The 19,933-nt window shown below is 41.3% G+C and overlaps 2 protein-coding genes across 2 annotated transcripts; one reads left to right on the top strand and one right to left on the bottom strand.

Annotated features, from left to right (window-relative positions):
* Positions 1–12,088: 12,088 nt before the first annotated feature.
* On the bottom strand, positions 12,089–13,317 carry cmc2 (C-x(9)-C motif containing 2). Its single transcript, XM_061701229.1, has 4 exons — positions 13,032–13,317; positions 12,627–12,737; positions 12,485–12,556; positions 12,089–12,397 (listed from the first exon to the last, which is right to left on the bottom strand). The coding sequence occupies exons 2-4, from the start codon at positions 12,705–12,707 to the stop codon at positions 12,302–12,304; spliced, it is 249 nt and encodes an 82-aa protein (XP_061557213.1). The 5' UTR covers positions 12,708–12,737; positions 13,032–13,317; the 3' UTR covers positions 12,089–12,301.
* Positions 13,318–13,704: 387 nt separating this feature from the next.
* Positions 13,705–19,549, top strand: cenpn (centromere protein N). The gene is given in 11 exon segments (XM_061701216.1): positions 13,705–13,926; positions 14,464–14,509; positions 14,593–14,652; positions 15,181–15,254; positions 15,345–15,518; positions 15,603–15,704; positions 15,850–15,904; positions 16,021–16,130; positions 17,642–17,707; positions 17,709–17,766; positions 19,206–19,549. Coding segments are annotated over 11 exon segments (1,038 nt in total). The 5' UTR covers positions 13,705–13,755; the 3' UTR covers positions 19,328–19,549.
* The last annotated feature ends 384 nt before the right edge of the window (positions 19,550–19,933 follow it).

Below are 19,933 nucleotides of genomic sequence, written 5' to 3'. Positions count from 1 at the left end.
AGCTGATTACATGAGAGTTGTTAAGAGAAACAAAATGATTTAAAAGTATCTGCTGAAAGTAAACATGTTTCCCAGCTGGAAACCAAGTTGGTTGGACCGGGAGACTGGGTCCTAATTTGAAGCATCAAAAAGAAGCACTGGCATTCACCAAAGTGGGAAGGACCATATCAAGTGTTATTGACAACTCCAACAGCCCTAAAAATAGCAGAAAGAAATACGTGGGTTCATTTAACACACTGTAAAAGAGTCATTTCAGCTGAGTACTCAAATATGGAAGGTGAGCAAAAGTCTGATAACTGAGCGGGACCAGATGTGTAGATTCTGAAAACGCTTGCTGGTCAGTGAAGAAAAAAGACACTAACCCGTTAAGTGAGAACTCAGCAGAATGGCACACCCACGTTAGTTACGAGATTCGATAAGTTGTTACGTAGCAACTTTGGCTACTATGGTGTTGGTTTTGTTTTTGTGGTACATGGGACGTCCTACCCTAAATGATAAAACAATTTTTTTAGATAGAAAATCACCTACCAACTGGACCAATATGACAAACCCAATAATAAAACATTTTGAATCATTAACTCGTATCAAAAGGAGTACAGCTGATGATCAGAACTGTGGGCATGGCCTCCAAACACGGCAAAATGGTTTATTTTGTGCCCCCCAAAATCAAGCTGCTTTAATCATAATTCCATATGCGGCTCTCACCAATGATGCTCAAGAGAATGGGCAGAATTGGGGATTTGGATATGACTGGTATGCAACTATAGGCTTTGGATGGGAACACCTAATTGGTGAAGCAGGTTATGATTGGTCCAGTTGGTCACAAAAAACAGCAAAAGAACATATAAGTTTAACATAAGCAAAACGGCCCATAGTTTAATATTGAAATACAAATCAAGTCACCCAGTGTGTTTGATGATGAGCTTGTGGGCATATTCTGGCGGAAAAGATCCCCACTTCCAAGTAGAATTGTGTTATGGGAACCGTGTTAAACCAGAAATCCCATTGAAAACTTCAAAGAAAGGTGGACAAATTTTAATGGTTAACAACATAACTACTGATGATTGGTTCCTTGTTGTCACAGGAGTTTCAGGACAAAATAACAATTGGTTACTCTTGGTGGAACAAGCAGCAAATGTAGCGAGAAAAGATTGTGTGGTTTGCATGGGTCCCAGGCCTTTGTTGCGCATAGTTCCAGCACAATTATCACAAGATTGTATTATTCCATTAATGAACGCTACTGTACCAACTGAGAGGTGTAAATCATGGGATCCTATATATCCCGTAACAAAAGCAGATAAACACAAACCAATGTTTTCTACTTTAGTAGCACCAAATAATTTCACTTGTATAAACATGATTAGTAAAGGCAAAAAATTAGGACCACTGACGACACACAGTGTAAAGTAACCTTAAAAGTCGGACCAAATTTTATGCCAGTATCACGGAGCGACATCTGGTGGTGGTGCGGAGATGGTAGACTGTTTGATAGATTACCTAAAGATATATCTAGATTGTGCGCTATTATTTGAGTCCTTTGAGTCCTTTGATTTGAGTCCTTCATATGCTGGTGGTGTACGATTAATAAAAATGTTGATAGGATAAACTATATCCACTTCAATGTACAGAGATTAGGAAATTGGACTCAGAGTGGGTTGGAAGCTGTGCATGAGCAGCTCAAAGCTACCTCTTTAATGACGTTGCAGAACCGCATAGCTGTCGCCATGCTCCTTGCAAGAGAGGGAGGTGTTTGCGGTATGTTTGGAGAACAATGTTGTACATACATTCCAAACAATACTGCTTCGGATGTCAGCTTGACCAGAGCCATCAATGGTCTACGGACCCTCAATCACAAGATGAAGAACCACTCTGGGGTAGACACCTCCTTGTGGGACAGCTGGATGGACGTTTTTGGTAAATACAAAACCCTAATTTCACCAATATTGATATCAATTGCTGTTTTTGCAGCCATTCTGACATTTTGTGGATGTTGTTGTATCCCATGCATTCGGGCATTAATCAGTAAATTAATCACCACAGCAATTACCCCCATGGAGAACCGTATGGAGCTGATGTATCCATTGCTGTTTGTTGATAATGATGATGATGATTTTGCTTTAACTGATTTGTTTCCTGATCCAGATGATTACGATGTTTAAACTACAACATTCATGTATGACAAGTTTACTCTGAATGTAAATGTATTTGTTTCATAAAAATGATTCTACAGTTAAAAATCGAAATGAAGTGACTGTTAGATGATATGAGAATTTGTGCAAATACATGATAAACAGGAGGGAAATGTTAAATATATTTTAGAAGTTATCATTTATTTGCTTAGCTTGCATTAGTAGTATGGACGATTTTGAGAAAGGAAGATGTCTCGCCTTCAAGAAGATGACTCAGCATCATCCGATGGAAGGGCACCTTGAACAAGGACGTGGTCGGATGTGGTCGGGGACGTGACAGGTGTTGGTCACATGTTTTGTATTGTGTCTTGTGGTTAGAACGTTATGTCTTGTAAAACCCTCCTATTTTCAAATAAATGCAGGAGCGACGGGAGAGATTGATTAGAGCGTATTGAGAGGCTGTAATCTGAACAATCTCCCATACACCCCCCTCATGAGAAAGAGAGACCAACGTCTTCATTCCTTTTTTGCATTTTTATTGGTGTTGGGTGAGATAAATCCAACAAAAACATAATGATGGCATTGGTTACAGGCGCATATCTAAGCTTCTGAATGTTCAGGTGAGCATGGTTGGGGCCATAATGTGGAAGTGGAAAGCCAACCATACCACCTTAAATTTGCCTCGATCAGGTGCTCCTCACAAGATTTCTGACAGAGGAGTGCAAAGAATAATCAGAAGAGTTGTCCAAGAGCCAAGGACCACCTGTGGAGATCTTAAAAAACACCTGGAATTAGCAGGTAATGTCACAAGGAAAACCGTGAGTAATGCACTCCACCGCCATGGGCTGTATGCACGCTCACCACGCAAGACCCCATTGCTGAGAAAAAAAACATGTCAAAGCGTGTTTAAAGTTTGCTGAACAACATTTGGACAAGCCACTTAAATACTGGGAGAGTACAGTTGGTCGGACGAGAGCAAAATTGAACTCTGGATCCCATAATGCACACCACGTTTGGAGGAGAAATGGCATTGCACATCAGCCTAAAAATACTTTACCAACAGTGAAGTTTGGAGGTGGGAAGATGATGGAGTGGGACTGCTTTTCAACAAATGGTACTGGTAAACTTCACATTATTAAAGAAAGAATGAATGGGCAAATGTACAGGGGCATTCTTGACAAAAATCTGCTTTCATTCATTAAGGAAACAAATACGATTCAAAGTTACCTGGGCCTGTGTGAAAAAGTAATGGCATCCTAAACTGAATAACACGTTGGGCCATCATCAGCAGCAAGAACTGAAATAAAGTGTTTTCTTTAACTGGCAATGAGTCTTTCACATCTCTATTTTGGCCCACTCTTGTACAACCCCAATTCAAATGAAGTTGGGATGTTCTGTTAAACATAAATAAAAACAATACAATGATTTGCAAATCATGTTCAACCTATATTTAATTGAACACTACACTACAAAGACTAGATATTTAATGTTCAAACTGATCAACTTTATTGTTTTTAGCAAATAATCATTAACTTAGAATTTTATGGCTGCAACACGTTCCAAAGCTGGGACAGGTGGCAAAAAAGACTGAAAAAGTTGAGGAATGCTAATCAAACACCTGTTTCGAACATCCCAGCTGGGAAAGGGTCATGTTTACCACTGTGTTACATCACCTTTTCTTTTAACAACATTCAATAAACGTTTCGAAACTGAGAACACTAATTGTTGAAGCTTTGTCGGTAGAATTCTTTCCCATTCTTGCATGATGTACAGCTTCAGCTATATTGTTTAAGTTGAGGAATGCTCATCCAACACCTGTTTGGAACATCCCACAGGTGAACAGACTAATTGGGAATAGGTGGGTGCCATGATTGGGTATAAAAGGAGCTTCCCTGAATTGCTCAGTCATTCACAAGCAAAGATAGGGCGAGGTTCACCCCGTTGTGAACAAGTGTGTGAGAAAATAGTCAAACGACAATGTTCCTCAACGTACAATTGCAAGGAATTTTGGGGATTTCATCCTCTACGGTCCATAATATCATTAAAAGGTTCAGAGAATCGGGAGAAATGACTGCATGCAAGGCCGAATACCAACATTGAATGCCCGTGACCTTTTGATCCCTCAGGCGGCACTGAAAAAAAAAACTCAAAAAAAAAAAACTGACATCAATGTGTAAAGGATATCCACCGCATGGGCTCAGGAACACTTCAGAAAGCCAATGTCAGTAAATACAGTTCGGCGCTACAACCGTAAGTGAGACATGAAACTCTACTATGCAAAGCAAAAGCCCTTTATCAACAACACCCAGAAACGCCGCCGGCTTCTCTGGGCCCGAGCTCATCTAAGATGGACTGATGCGAAGTGGAAAAGTGTTCTGTGGTCCGACGAGTCCACATTTCAAATTGTTTTTGGAAATTGTGGACGTCGTGTCCTCTGGGCCAAAGAGGAAAAGAACCATCCGGACTGTTATGGACGCAAAGTTCAAAAGCCAGCATCTGTGATGGTATGGGGCTGTGTTCGTCCCAATGGCATGGGTAACTTACACATCTGTGTGGAACGTGTTGCAGCCATAAAATTCTAAGTTAATGCGTATTTGCTAAAAAGAATAAAGTTTATCAGTTTGAACATTAAATATCTTGTCTTTGTATTCAATTAAATATAGGTTGAACATGATTTGCAAATCATTGTATTTTGTTACGGCACAGTGGTTAGAGCGTCTGCCTCACAGTTCACAGGACTGGGGTTCAATCCCTGACCCCGCCAGTGTGGAGTTTGCATGTTCTCCCCGTGCCTATGTGGGTTTTCTCCCACGTCCCAAAAACATGCATGGTAGGTTGCTTGAAGACTCTAAATTGCCCGTAGGTGTGAATGTGAGTGCGAATGGTTGTTTGTTTGTATGTGCCCTGCGATTGGCTGGCAACCAGTTCAGGGTGTAGCCCGCCTCCTGCCCGATGACAGCTGGGATAGGCTCCAGCACTCCTGTGATCCTTGTGAGGATAAGTGACTCAGAAAATGGATGGATGTATTCTGTTTTTATTTATGTTTAACACAACATCCCAACTTCATTGGAATTGGGGTTGTAGAATTGTTTGAATTCAGCAAAAATTAAGGGTTTTCGAGCGTGAACTAAAACCTTCATTGTTTTTTGTTTTAAGCCATTTATAGTCAAGGTTGACTTGCTGGTGTGGTTTGGATCGTTATCCTGCTGCAGAACCCAAGTGCGCTTTAGCTTGAGGTCACAAACTGATGGTTGAACATTCTCCTTCAGGATTTTCTGTTAAAGAGCAGAATTTATGGTTTTATCAATGGCCATACTCTTATCCCAGCATATGGTCTGATACACTTTACTAAATGTCTCACTCAGTGGAGTGAGCCTTACTTTCAAACCTAAAGTTGAGGTATTTGGCAAGGCTTATCAATTTTAACAATGGTTTCCGAATTGTGCTGTACAATAATCAGAATCAGAATCATCTTTATTTGCCAAGTATGTCCAAAACATTTGTCTCCGGTAGTTGGAGCCGCTCTAGTACAACAGTCAATTTACAGAACACTTTGGGGACATAAAGACATTGACAAAAAACAATTGTGCAAAAAGATGCAGAGTCCTCTAGCACTTAGAGCAGTTCGAATGACTCATATTGCAATAGTCCGGTGCAATGACCATTGTGCAAAGGGCACTGAGACTTCAAGGACTGTATGCGGTTTAAAGTGACGAGTAGTGCGATCATCTGGGACAATGTTGGTTGTGCAAATGTTACAGATACTCCTCAATCAGTGTGCAAATGGAGCAGATGCTACTCTGGCATGAGTGGCCAGTATATGCAAAGAGTGCAGCATGGCGAGACAACTACAGTGGGTGCACGAGTAATACATAATTGGCCCCACAGAAATGTGACAACGAACTCAAGTCAAAAAATTTCCAGCTTGTTGTAATGGAATTATAGGTTAGGTGTTCAGGAAGTTGATCGCAAGAGGGAAGAAGCTGTTGGAATGTCTACTAGTTCTAGTTTGCGTTGATCGGTAGCACCTACCTGAGGGAAGGAGCTGGAAGAGCTGGTGACCGGGGTGCAGACGGTCCGAGAGGATTTTGCACGCCCTTGTCTTAGTTCTGGCAGCGTGCAAGTCCTCAATGGTGGGTAGGGGGGTACCGACAATCCTTTCAGCAGTTTTGATTGTCCGTTGCAGTCGGAGTTTGTCCTTTTTTGTAGCAGCACCAAACCAGACTGTGATGGAAGAACACAGGACTGATTCGATGACCGCTGTGTAGAACTGTCTCAGCAGCTCCGGTGGCAGGCCGTGCTTTCTCAGAAGCCGCAGGAAGTACATCCTCTGCTGGGCCTTTTTGAGGACGGAGTTGATGTTGGTCGCCCACTTCAGGTCCTGAGAGATTGTAATTCCCAGGAACTTGAAGGTCTCGACGGTTGACACAAGGCAGCTGGACAACGTGAGGGGCAGCTGTGGCGAAGGATACCTCCTGAAGTCCACGATCATCTCTACAGTCTTGAGCGTGTTCAGCTCCAGGTTGTGTCGGCTGCACCACAGCTCCAGCCGCTCCGCTTCCTGTCGATATGCAGACTCGTCACGGTCCTTGATGAGGCCGATGACAGTGGTGTCATCTGCAAACTTCAGGAGCTTGACAGTCGGGTTCGCTGAGGTGCAGTCGTTCGTGTAGAGAGAGAAGAGCAGCGGAGAGAGGACACAACCTTGGGGCGCCCCAGTGCTGATGCTGCGTGTGGATGAGGTGGCCTCCCCCAGCCTGACCTGCTGTGTCCTGCCCGTCAGAAAGCTGTAAATCCATTGGCAGATGGCAGGTGAGACGCTGAGCTGGAGAAGCTTGGTTGAAAGGAGTTCAGGGATGATGGTGTTGAACGCTGAGCTGAAGTCCACGAACAGGATCCTCGCGTAGGTCCCTGCACTGTCGAGGTGTTCTAGGATGAAGTGCAGTCCCATGTTGACTGCATCATCCGCAGACCTGTTCGCTTGGTAGGCAAACTGCAGGGGGTCCAGCAGGGGACCTGTGACACTCTTGAGGTGGTCCAGCACGAGACGTTCAAAGGACTTCATGACCACAGATGTCAAAGCGACAGGCCTGTAGTCATTCAGACCAGAGATTGCAGGTTTCTTGGGGACTGGAATGATGGTGGAGCGTTTGAAACAGGATGGAACTTCGCACATTTCCAAAGATCTGTTGAAGATCTGAGTGAAGACTGGAGCGAGCTGGTCCGCGCAGACTTTGAGGCAGGATGGGGACACATGGTCCGGTCCTGCCGCTTGTTAATCTTCTGTTGTTTGAAGATGCGTCTCACATCCTGTTCATGTATGGTTAACGCAGAAGTCAGAGGTGTGGTTGTGGTCGCGGGTGCAGCCGGGTGGGTGTGTGGTGTGAAACTGTCCTTTTCAAATATGCAGTAGAAGGTATTCAAATCGTTGGCTAGTGTGCTATTGTTCTCAGCTTGGGGGGATCGTCGCTTGTAATTAGTCAGCGATTGGAATGCATGCCAGACTTATTTAGGGTCGTTCGCGCTAAACTGTTTTTCCAACCTTGCTGCATAGATCCTCTTTGCAATGTTAATTTCTTTAGTAAGCTGGTTTCTAGCTCGATTATACAGGGCCCTGTCCCCGCTCTGATATGCGTCTTCCTTAGCTTGGCGAAGCTGCTTAAGTTTAGCAGTGAACCACGGCTTGTTGTTGTTGAATGTCCAAAATGATTTTGTTGGTACACAAACCTCTTCACAGAAACTGATATAGGATGTGACAGTGTCCGTATATTCATCCAGGCTGCCAGCTGAATGTTCAAAGACACTCCAGTCTGTGCAGTCTAAACAGCTTTGAAGTTCCATCTTGGCTTCATTGGTCCACTTTTTGACTGTTTTCACTGTAGGCTTTGCACATTTAAGTTCTTGCCTGTACGTCGGTATTAAGTGAATTAAGCAGTGATCAGACGAGCACAGGGCTGCACTGAGGTATAGCACGGTATGCGTTTTTTAGCGTAGTGTAGCAGTGGTCTAAAGTATTATTTTCCCTGGTAGGACAGTCGATGTGCTGCTTGTATTTAGGGAGTTCGTGGTTGAGTTTAGCTTTGTTAAAGTACCTGAGAATAATGAGGGGTGAGTCCGGGTGTTTTTTTTCAATTTTGTTGACTTGTTCGGCGAGCGTTAGCGATGCGGCGTTCGTGTTAGCTTGAGGTGTAATATAGACTCCAGCCAGTATAAACGATGCAAACTCACGTGGAGAGTAGAATGGTTTACAGTTCAAAAACAGCGACTCCAAATGCGGGCTGCAGTGTGTGCTGAGCACCGTGACGTCCGTACACCATTTTTCGTTGATATGGAGGCATATCCCGCCGCCCTTCGTTTTCCCCGATGATTCCATGTCGCGGTCCGCTCGATGAATGTTGAAGCCGGTAAGCATGACCGCGCCATCGGGTACAGCGTCGCAAAGCCAGGTCTCCGTGAAGCACATGGCCGCGGAACATCCGAAGTCTTTACTGGTCTTTAACAGAAGATGAAGCTTGTCCATTTTGTTGGGTAGGGAGTGTACATTCGCGAGGTGGATCGACGGGAACGCCAATCTGTGTCCTCTCTTGCGGAGTTTCACCTGAATGCCGGCTCGTTTCCCGCTGTGGCGCCGCTTCCGCCTCCATGCGCCGAAAACCGTGGACGCCGCTCCGGTGAGTAACTCGGGGAAAAAACTGAGTGGATTTTCGAAAGTTGGTGACAGAAAGTCCGGAGTAGCCTCCTTGATGGTTAGCAGGTCTCCCCTTGTGTAAGTGAGTCGTGTAAGGTCTCCAAAGACACACGAAAAACACAAAAACAAAGACAATACTAGAGAGCGCGTTACCGAGGCGACCACACTGGTAGGCGCCATCTTGGAAAGGTTGCTTTCATTGTGTGATGTCTACATGGTGAATGCAATAATCAGTATGCACTGAATTACTGTAATGAAAACCCTTTACCTACATATCTGTGAAGTTCCTTTAATATGAACACTTTATTTGAAGGAAATGACACGAATCAATATTATTCCCAACCCAGATGGAGATTAGTCCAGCAGCTAAAAAAATATTTCACTGTCTAAATAATCCAGCAACAAAAATATCTCATCATACAGAGAGGTGTTTCTAATATTTTGCCCTTCCCATAGTTAAAAATTTTAAATATTAGTAGGAACAGCTCTCAGTAGGATGTAGTACAGTTCTATAACACTGGAAAATACAAAAGCAAGATTGCACATTTTGTTGTGTCAATCAAAAATGAGCATCTTTGAAGGCAGAATTGATTTTAATACAGTTTTTATATTAGCTGTTGTTTTATTGTGTGGGTGTACCTGAAGTGTCCTGAGAATTGCTAATTCCCACCAACAGATTTTCTTGTCTTGAACAAGGCTGACGCATGTTTGAAGGCCAACAGATGACAAATAATGTTATGGTGTTCTTTTTATGTTGGCGTAAACTGTCCAGTGTCCTCCATCACAGGATTTGTCACTGCTGGACAGTATACAGTCCCCTCCAAATGTATTGGAACAGCAAGGTCAGTTCCTTTGTTTTTGTTGTATGCTGAAGACATTTGGGTTTCAGATCAAAGGATGAATATGAGACAAAAGTTCAGAATTCTAGCTTTTATTTTATGGCGTTTACATCTAGATGTGTTAAACAACTCCGGACAGACCACCTTTTGTTTGAACCTACCCACTTTTCAAGTGAGCAAAGGTATTGGAACATATGACTGATGGGTGTTTCTAGTTGCTCAAGTGTTGCCTTTTAGATTGATTGATTGCTTCAATATTAGTGCTTGTTTTTGGCTTTCACCTGTGAAAACTTCATTTGCTGTGAAGCCAACATGAAGATCAGAGAGCTGTCTAAGGGAAAAAAGAAAACCATTTTGAAGCTGAGAGAAGAGGGAGAAATTGATCAGAGCTATTGCACAAACATTGGGCATAGCTAATACAACAATTTGGAAGGTCCGGAAAAAGAAACTACTGGTGTACTGAATATCAGACAAAAAGGTCGGCCAAGGGTATCAAAAGCAGTTGACAGAAAAATTGTGAGAGCTGGGAAGAAACACCCAAAGTCAACCGTCGGTGACATCACCGCCAACCTCCACAAGGCAGGGGTGAAGGTGTTGGAAGGCCAGATTGGGTTTTGCAAAGAAGTACAGAGATGAGCCACAAATGTTTTAGAACAACGTTTTATGGACTGATGAGACCAACATTAACCACTACCAAAGTGATGGAAAGGCCAAAGTATGACTAAAGAAAGGATCTGCTTATAATCCAACACACGCAAGCTCTTCTGTGAAGCATGGTGGATGTAATGTCATGGCTTGGGCTTGCATGGCTGCTTTTGGAACAGGCTCACTAGTCTTTATTGATGATGAATAATAATAATTAATGAATTCTGAACTCCATGCAACCATTTAGTCTGGCAATTTACAGAAAAATGCATCCAAACTAATCAGGAGAAGCTTCACCATACAAGACAATGACCCAAAAACACATTGCCAACACAACAAAGGACTTCATCAGGGTGAAAAAGTGGAAGGTCTTAGACTAGCTGAGTCAATCACTGGACCATAACCCAATAGAGCATGCATTTTACCTCCTGAAGCGGAGACTGAAGGGAGAAACCCCCAGAAACTAACAACAACTGAAAGAAGCTGCAGTGAAGGCCTGGAAAATCATTTCAAATGAAGAATGCAACAGTCTGATGAAGTCAATGGGTCACAGGTTTGATGCAGTTATTCCAAGTAAGGGTTATGCCACCAAATACGAAATATTACTCACTTTTAAATTAATTTATTAATCTCTGTTCCAATACTTTTGCTCACTTGAAAAGGGGGCGGCTTCAAACAAAAGGTGCTCTGTGCTTAACACATGTAGATGTAAATACCATAAAATCAAAGCTGGAATTCTCCCTTCAGTCTCCTCTTCAGGAGGTAAAATGCATGCTCTATTGGGTTATGGTCAGTGATTGACTCGGCCAGTCTAAGACCTTCCACTTTTTCCCCCTGATGAAGTCCTTTGTTGTGTTGGCAATGTGTTTTTGGGTCATTGTCTTGTATGGTGAAGCTTCTCCTGATTAGTTTGGATGCATTTTTCTGTAAATTGCCAGACTAAATGGTTGCATGGAGTTCAGAATTCATTAATTATTATTATTCATCATCAATAAAGACTAGTGAGCCTGTTCCAGAAGCAGCCATGCAAGCCCAAGCCATGACATTACATCCACCATGCTTCACAGAAGAGCTTGCGTGTGTTGGATTATAAGCAGATCCTTTCTTTTGCCATACTTTGGCCTTTCCATCACTTTGGTAGTGGTTAATGTTGGTCTCATCAGTCCATAAAACTTTGTTCCAAAACGTTTGTGGCTCATCTCTGTACTTCTTTGCAAAACCCAATCTGGCCTTCCAACACCTTCACCCCTGCCTTGTGGAGGTTGGCGGTGATGTCACCGACGGTTGACTTTGGGTGTTTCTTCCCAGCTCTCACAATTTTTCTGTCAACTGCTGTTGATACCCTTGGCCGACCTGTTTGTCTGATATTCAGTACACCAGTAGTTTCTTTTTCAGGACCTTCCAAATTGTTGTATTAGCTATGCCCAATGTTTGTGCAATAGCTCTGATCGATTTCTCCCTCTTCTCTCAGCTTCAAAATGGTTTGCTTTTTTCCCTTACGCAGCTCTCTGATCTTCATGTTGGCTTCACAGCAAATGAAGTTTTCACAGGTGAAAGCCAAAAACAAGCACTAATATTTAAGCAATCAATCTAAAAGGCAACACCTGAGCAACTAGAAACACCCATCAGTCATATGTTCCAATACCTTAGCTCACTTGAAAAGTGGGTAGGTTCAAACAAAAGGTGCTCTGTCCGGAGTTGTTTAACACATCTAGATGTAAACGCCATAAAATAAAAGCTAGAATTCTGAACTTTTGTCTCATATTCTTTTGATCTGAAACCCAAATGTTTTCAGTATACAACAAACACAAAGGAACTGACTTTGCTGTTCCAATACTTTTGGAGGTCATTGTACATCACCAAACGTTAAGATACTGTCATGTGCCGCCCTCTGCCACAAAGTCATCAACATTCAGACATTTATATGATTTTAACCACCAAAGCAGCGAGACATGCTTAGTTCGGCATCTCATCTGGACACTTGGATGCAAGCTTGTAATTTAAATGTCTTTCTTTTTTTTTTCCTTGGGTCCTTCTTTGAGCCTCTTTTTCATGGCTTGTGCATGCTGTTTGCTACGCTCCCGCTTTTCCAGTCTCTGTTAAATGACAACAATACAAAGACTCAGTGAATACACTGTGCCTAATCGGTTCAGGATTTACATGCACACAAGTGTAACGTTTACCTCATTCTTCAGGCAGTGACGCATGGCGCGGTCAACGTCGTTACACGTCCCAAAGAACTTCAGGAAATTATGCTACAGCCAAAGAGAATATGTTTTTAGAAGTGTTTAAGAGGCAAAATAAGGTGGTGAGTTACTGCCATACCTCAGAGTGACACTGTTTCAGGCGGTTTATTAGCTCATTACACTCATCTGTGTGTAGGTGAGGTGACAGGTCAGGGTGCATGGTGAGTTAAGGTCCTGTACTGTGCAAATACTGTACAGAAAAGCCACAAACAACAGAAGCTCTCAGTTGCCTTATTTGGTTCTTAGCTTACATTGACAAATATGGCCATTAAAACCCAATATTGTGCATAATTTGACATGAAGGATACTAATGCCTCCCCACCCCTCTCCCTCCTGTGTCGTCATTGAGATGCTGGTCTCTGTTGACACTTACCTGCACACACAGACACAGACACACACATACACATTATATATATATATATATATATATATATATATATATATATATATGAAATAATAATTCAGTCGACCAATCACCCCTCACCAGCAGTAGACACGGTGATTCATCCAAGAGGTTTTCCAGAACAAGTCGGCAAAACGTTAGGTTCGCTACAAGCTAGCTAACGCAGCATTTAAACCCAATCCAAATCTGCTAAAAGTGTCGATGGTATCGTCCTTTTGTCTTGTCCTTTTTGACCGCCAATACGGCCTACCACAAATCAATACATTACATAGGTTGGATTGTTAACGATACTGTACTGTATTACTTTGGAAGAAAATGGGCAAACTGTGCTGAGGGACATGACACTGTGGGATGGTTTGTATAACTGAAGGACAGGCGTTTGAATGACAATCCCTAACAACCAATCGGTGACCACTTCCTCATTAATTCACCAATTGAGTTTGTTCTTTGGCCCAGAAGGCGGAGCGTTTCGTGGCAAAATTGTACAGAATTATCCCCAATAGGTTTTAGATTAACTTTTCGCGTCTGTGAAATAATAAACGAAAGTAGTTGATTTAATATTCACCTTAAACGTGTTTAATTAACTTTTTTATCGTCTAAAATGGTTAGATTAAAGTAAAACATCCATCTGCATGTTTATTTTTTTTTACGCCCCGGAACTACTCCAATCCAAAAGGAGGCGCTATACGAAGTACGTCCAATATTTTGCCGTAATCTGATTGGTCGGTTTGTTCGCCTTGCGAATGTGGCTTGTTTCAAAAGGCACGAGCTAGAAATCTGAGAGCACCGTTTTGTTTGCGGTCCAATGGAGGACCAGGTGAGATGTTTGTTACGTCGGCTTGTTCGACGGATACCGACTCCAGTTCTAAAAGTGACGCTGAAGAAGTGGGGCCGTTTGACGGCGGCTCAACAACAAAACATCGATTTGACTCCAACGAAATGGGCGTTGGCGGACCAACTTCTTGCTCTCAGTGAGGTATACGCATCTGTGAAATTCTTGTGTGTTGTGTTTATATTCTTTATTAGAACCAGTCACATAGAAGTTCGCTTAGAAAAATGCTTGCTGACTTGGATGTGAATACATATCGTTAGCACAATAGCATTTTGTCAATATAAATAGACAACTTTACTGCACACCCGGGTTCACCATGATGCTTTCTTTTTTTTGGTTGATGCACTGAAATTAAAATTCTTGTCCGAAACCGAAGCTCACAAAGAATTTACAATGTCGATTGTTAGTAAAATTGCATTTATGGCTATGAGTGTACTAAGATCACTCAAAGCAATTAATAATAAATCAAATGAATATTGCTGCAAATAATTTATCATGAAAAAAATGGAATTTTAAATTTCAAACAATATAAATAAACAACTGGACCGAGCATTGTTGGCTTAGACCGGCCCCTCATTATTAGTGGCGTATGACCAACTAGTATTTTATGTACTGTGTAATAGATAATTATGTTGCACTGTGGGTCACTTTGCGCTTAACATTTTGCTCCCTCCCTTGCAGGAAAACGGATGGACTGTTCGACATGTAGCAGAGTTAGAGATGATATGTAAGTAATTCATAGTTGTATTCACATTCTTTAATGTGAGTGCCACCTGTCCAGTAATATGTTCTGTTGTATTTGTCTTTCAGATGTCATGGACAAGCCAAACCAGGGGATGTGGCATGCGTTACGACTCGTGGAACCTGAATGTAAGCGCATGATCTAATGAAGATTTTTTTGGGGGGCGTGGAGGTTCTTGAGGTCTTTAATTCTAGTTTGTTTCGGTGCCTGGAAGCCTCAGTTAACCTAGTCATGTGGGTCGCCAATGGACAGAAGGCAGCATCGTGTCTTGTCGTGGTTATTATAAAGGTAAAAATGAAATGCAGCGGTTCCTTGAGATACAAGTGAACCCACTTGAGTTTTTCAAGATACGAACCCTCATTCTGATTTTTTTTATTTTTTTGCTTTGACTTGAAAGTAAAAAATTGAGTAATGTTTGCAGTAAACTCAACTCACTTTAGCTGCAGTTTAGCAGATAGTGAACAATTGTGCTGCAAGCATTTCCGGATGTTTGTTAACGTTATGAGTTTGGTCCTTGTCAAGTTTTTTTCAAAAACAATGGCCCTCATTTGACATTACTGTAAATAGAATAGATAGGATAGTTCTCATACCACAACATGAGGGGTACAATTTGGTATGGATCCATATTTTGTCACTTTTCTCTTCGCTGTTTCCAGCTGATGCGCAAGCTGTTGATTTGATGCAGTTCAAGGAGCAATTCAAATCACACCTCAAAGAGGTCGCAAGACATGTAAGTCATATGATTGCTTTTGATTTTCTGAAGTCCATGTTCACCGAATATTCTCAGTGTTTCACATAAGCTTGACGTTTGACATCCAAGGTGTCTGTCAAGATGAAGAAGAACACTGATGAAGCTGTTTGGATACGCATTGCGTGGGGGGACAGCTACTCTCGACCCAACAACATGAAAGCAACTTACGCTGTTCACTATCTTCAAACTCCATATGTCTTTGTGACCAGACTCTCGTCCAAGCAGAAGCGCCTGTTGTCCCAGGTGGAGAAAATGACCATAAATTGACCAATCTCGCTGACATTGTATGGTCTTGCTTTTATCTAAAAATACAACTTTGTCTTTTAGGCTCTGATTATAGCCACTCGACATGAGGCAATTAAGGATGCAAACCTCAGTGGACAAAACCTCTCAGCAATTCGGGACCTGCTGATGCAGCAGTATGAACAGGTAAGGCCATTATTGAGTGAAAGCAATATATTCCATGAACATTGAACTTTATTGGGCATCAAGTAAGAAAATACATTTTTGGAACAAAATACTTCACAGTAATGTAATTTCTAGTACTGTGATTTATTTATTTTTTTTTGTCCAGGTTTTCCCTGCCAAGTATCCTAGGCCTCTTGTAGAAAGGACTCAAATAGCATCACGTATGTATCATGTGATTGTCAATTTGTGACTATTTTTATAGGCTTTCAAACATAACAATGTTTAGTGTGTGTGTTGTATAATTCTTAATCACGCTCAACAAGCTTTCTTTACACAGACCCCCACATAGAGCGAGAACAAGATGAGAATGAAGTAAACAGACTTCAGATGGCCTGTGAAGTATTTGGTGCTGGCAATTTACCGCAGCTACAGTCTGTAGTTTACAAGGTAGTTTACAAGTTTTGCTTGTGTTTGTAATTACAATGGACTCTTCATTTCAAACATTCTACAATATGTTACAGGTTGCATGTCAACCTCTAATGTAGTCCAGATTAAGAAACACTTGTTTTCACAGGAAGTACTGTAATGCAAATAGAAGTATAGTGGAACCTCAATTCACAAACTTGTTCCGTGACTACATTCGCAAACCAAAGTGATGTGTCCTATCGAAATGAATAGAAATGCAGTTAATCCGTTTTACTTTAATTTCATCAGCGTGTAGTTGAAAATACAAAATATGGGACACTATAGAAAGAAGTGTAAACACCTTTTGATATAAAGGAGTTTTCGCATATTGTTGCACTTACCAGGTTTGGAACAGTGTTGGGATTTGGAAACCGTTTTGGGCTAATGGTATCCATAGTGTATGTAAACAAGTCTGTGCGGGCAGTCATGCAAAGTGAAAGACGGCATGTTGAAATGCTACACGTGGTTTACAGGAAAATGGCAGATCATGGAGCCTCCGTAACACTACTCCCAGCGAGCATGTACCGTGGCTGACAGTGGAACCCGGACTTTCACCTCTCTTAGTGCGGCTAACACTCACTGGCTGGGACTGGTGCCTCTTGAGTCTGTTAGCTAGCATCTCCTTATTCCTTAGGGCGAAGACTGCTTTTTTTTTTTTTTTTTTTAATTCAAACCTGTCCTGTTTGTGTGCACCTACTGTATGTTGTTAGATGTCTTTGGGTGCATGATACAAAACTTGATTCATCATCACAAATGTACAGACGATAGATTTCACAAAACCAAACTACGCAGCAAGATCACAAACATGAACATCGTTTTTGAGTTTAGAGAGTTCCTTTTTTTTCTTTTTTTTTTTTTTTCTTCTTCTTCTCTCTCCCCCCTTCTGTAATGTTTAGTCTTCCTGATAACACTTGCTTTGGAGTCATATTGATAGGCTAATTTAGAGCAAAACACAAATACAGTACCTACAATGTGTGATGTATGGAGCCAATGATGTTTACATGGCGTGAGGAAAAATTACAACTGAGCCTTCCACAGCCATGCCAAGATTGAACTGAAAATAATGCGTAAGCCCAAGTAATTTTTCTTTGCAATTTTTCTTCATGAAACTGAATTGTTGGTCAGAAACTGAGGTTGTCCTGTATTCTGCTGCATAGGGTCAAGCAAGCCTCATCCACAGAGATTCACTGAAATATACTCCTCACAACTGTAAGATAAGATTCAGCATTAGCTGTTTTTGTATTTATTTTTTTTAACACAACTCAAATAACTGATATTTCTGTGTGTCACGGCATCCTGTAATCAGAAAATTACAAACGCGACGTCAGCGCTGGCAGCATAGTGGGGCAGTGGTTAGACATTGTCATTGCTTTCATCATAACAGGGTGTGAGAAGTGAGTTTTAAGGGTGAACCATCACACCTCCACTGTTTTGAGTTGGTGAAATAACCCATTGCTATCATTAATTGTGATTATATATTGACTTGTCGTCAGCTGGAGACAAACTTCAAAGACCCAATAAACCAGAGGATGACCGAACGAGAGGAACCGTTCAAGTGCAGTCGTCACGTTTAAAAGCAGCAACCTATTAGAGTCACTACGGCACTGCGCTGCTTCAGGTAACGCCAGGTTATTTATTTATTTTCTTTTTTTTAAGATTTAATAAAATGAGACCAAGAATCAAAACTTTTTCCACCATTAATGGGGCCTATTATCTGTACAAAGCCATTGAAAGAGAGGAAATCTTTGAGATGGCCCCAAAACATAGCTGAGATAATGTGATGTGACTGCAAAAGTATACACACCCTCTTATAACTAGGGATGTGGCTGTGTTCTGAATTAACCTGTCACATTCAAACTCAGGTTACACACTCCTGCCACCGTTAAACGTGCCTCTGACTATCCCCAAATAAATTGCAAGTGCTCTAATAGACTTTTCCTGACTTTTTTTTTTTTTTTTAAACTTTTAAGCAGATTTTCTTCCAAACACTGACTGCTATTTTGAACTGTTCATAATTCCTTTCGTCTTGTCTATGGCCTCAATTCCAGCAAAAGGAAAAATGCGTCCAAAGTATGATTCCGCCACCACCATGCTTCACTTTGGGTATGGTGCTATTTTGGTGATGAGCTGTGTTGTGTTGGTGCCAAACATACCATTTGGAATTTTGACCAAATTTTTCAACCTTTGTTTCGCTGGCCCACAACAAAGTCTCCCAAATAAACACGTATTGCAAAATGGCCTCGGATGTATTTGGGGACTAATCCGAGGCACTTTAAACGGTGGTAGATGTGCCTTGATTTCCATTTAACATGAGTTTGAATGTGATTAGTTAATTCTGTACACAGCCACATCCCAGTTAGCATAATTGTATAACCACATTATCTCAGTTTGAAAAAAGTTTTTCCCCCATGCTGCAAAAATCTGGCAATTGACTGATATAAAATCCACTATATTACGAGTCATTGTCTGCAAGATAATCCTTGAATGTGACAACTATTTTCTTACTGAAGTCTATTAATAAATATAAATAACACATTTATGCAGACGTTTACATTTTTTAAAAATATTTGGTAAAATCAATGTTTCAGTTGATCCACAAGAGGGCGCGCATGTACAAACTACTGTATGGGGGGGGTGAAATTCTCTTCCAAATTTATGTAACAGATTACAGTACAGCATTCAAATTTTGCATATTTGTCCCTGATCTTACCTTTCTACTAATCCATGCATACACAAAAATGTATTCTATGGTGAGGTAAAGTGACAGGAGCTCATCGTTGGTGTTACTGGTCCTACACTGCAAAAACTGGGTTTAGAAAAAAAACAAGAAGAAGCTCTTAGAATGAGGACTATTGATACCGTAAACTCTTTAAGGAAAATAAGATAGAAGCAAGTGAAATGCTCTTAAAAAAAAAAACTCCCGGGTAAGAATAAATATCCTGACTGACGGGGGGAAAAAAAGCATATTTTGCCTTGATTTGAGACGTTGAATTTTTGTAAGGTTTTAGTTTTTGCAGTGTAATTTGTTTTCCAGTAATATATTTTTATACTTTACAGGAATTGCTTCTACTCCTTTAACACCTCTGCTTTCGTCCATCCCCCGAAAAGGAAGAAATTTTTTTCTCATCACAGACAACGTCCAAAGATCTGCCTCACAAATCAACCAACAACCTAATTAACATGTCCACTCAAGTAGATTACAAAGTTTTAAGGAGTCAAGTTTGTGGGGTTTCACAAACTTTTTTTTTTTTAATTTTATTTGGTTTTATATCATGGATTGTAGCTACTAACTTGATTCTATATGTGCATGTTTTTCAAATTACATTATGTCGCCAACATTAAAGTCATTACACATCGAAACTGATCTATGTGTATTGTAATAGTAAATTTAATATAACTGATTTCGGTGTGTGTGTGTGTTTTAACGGTCATTAGTGAAAAATAACACTTGGGACTAAAAGAGATACTGTACTTAAAAAAATAAAAATATACATGAAATAGGTACAATATCCCGACAGCGTTTTGCCACCTCTGTAACGAACAGGAATTCTGGCCCTTCAGCTGGAAGTAGCCACAAGTTGTAGCATCGTGCGTCATGTTCTCGTCCCTCCATTGGCCGAGCAGGCTGTCCGTCAAATTTCCGGAAGGTTGTCCCCCACAGGTATCGCTAGATTCGACACGCCCCTTTTGAGCTGCGTGGCTACGGGACTCTAAGCTAGGGAGGTCAAATACTTTACATTTCATGTGAATGGACGGCAAGAAAACCAAAAGACCAAGGATGCCAG

This window comes from Phycodurus eques, chromosome 2 (genome assembly GCF_024500275.1).
Source record: "Phycodurus eques isolate BA_2022a chromosome 2, UOR_Pequ_1.1, whole genome shotgun sequence".
Classification (NCBI taxonomy): Eukaryota; Metazoa; Chordata; class Actinopteri; order Syngnathiformes; family Syngnathidae; genus Phycodurus; species Phycodurus eques.
Note: the sequence above shows the minus strand (reverse complement) of the source record. Positions and strands in the feature narration are given on the sequence as shown.

What these genes read in the sequence shown, in the direction of transcription:
- cmc2 (XM_061701229.1), bottom strand. Translation starts at nt 12,707, where the DNA reads ATGCACCCTGACCTGTCACCTCACCTACACACAGATGAGTGTAATGAG. An exon ending in TGAAACAGTGTCACTCTGAG is followed by an intron (nt 12,557 to 12,626) that starts GTATGGCAGTAA and finishes CTTTGGCTGTAG; the next exon opens with CATAATTTCCTGAAGTTCTT. An exon ending in GTCACTGCCTGAAGAATGAG is followed by an intron (nt 12,398 to 12,484) that starts GTAAACGTTACA and finishes GTCATTTAACAG; the next exon opens with AGACTGGAAAAGCGGGAGCG.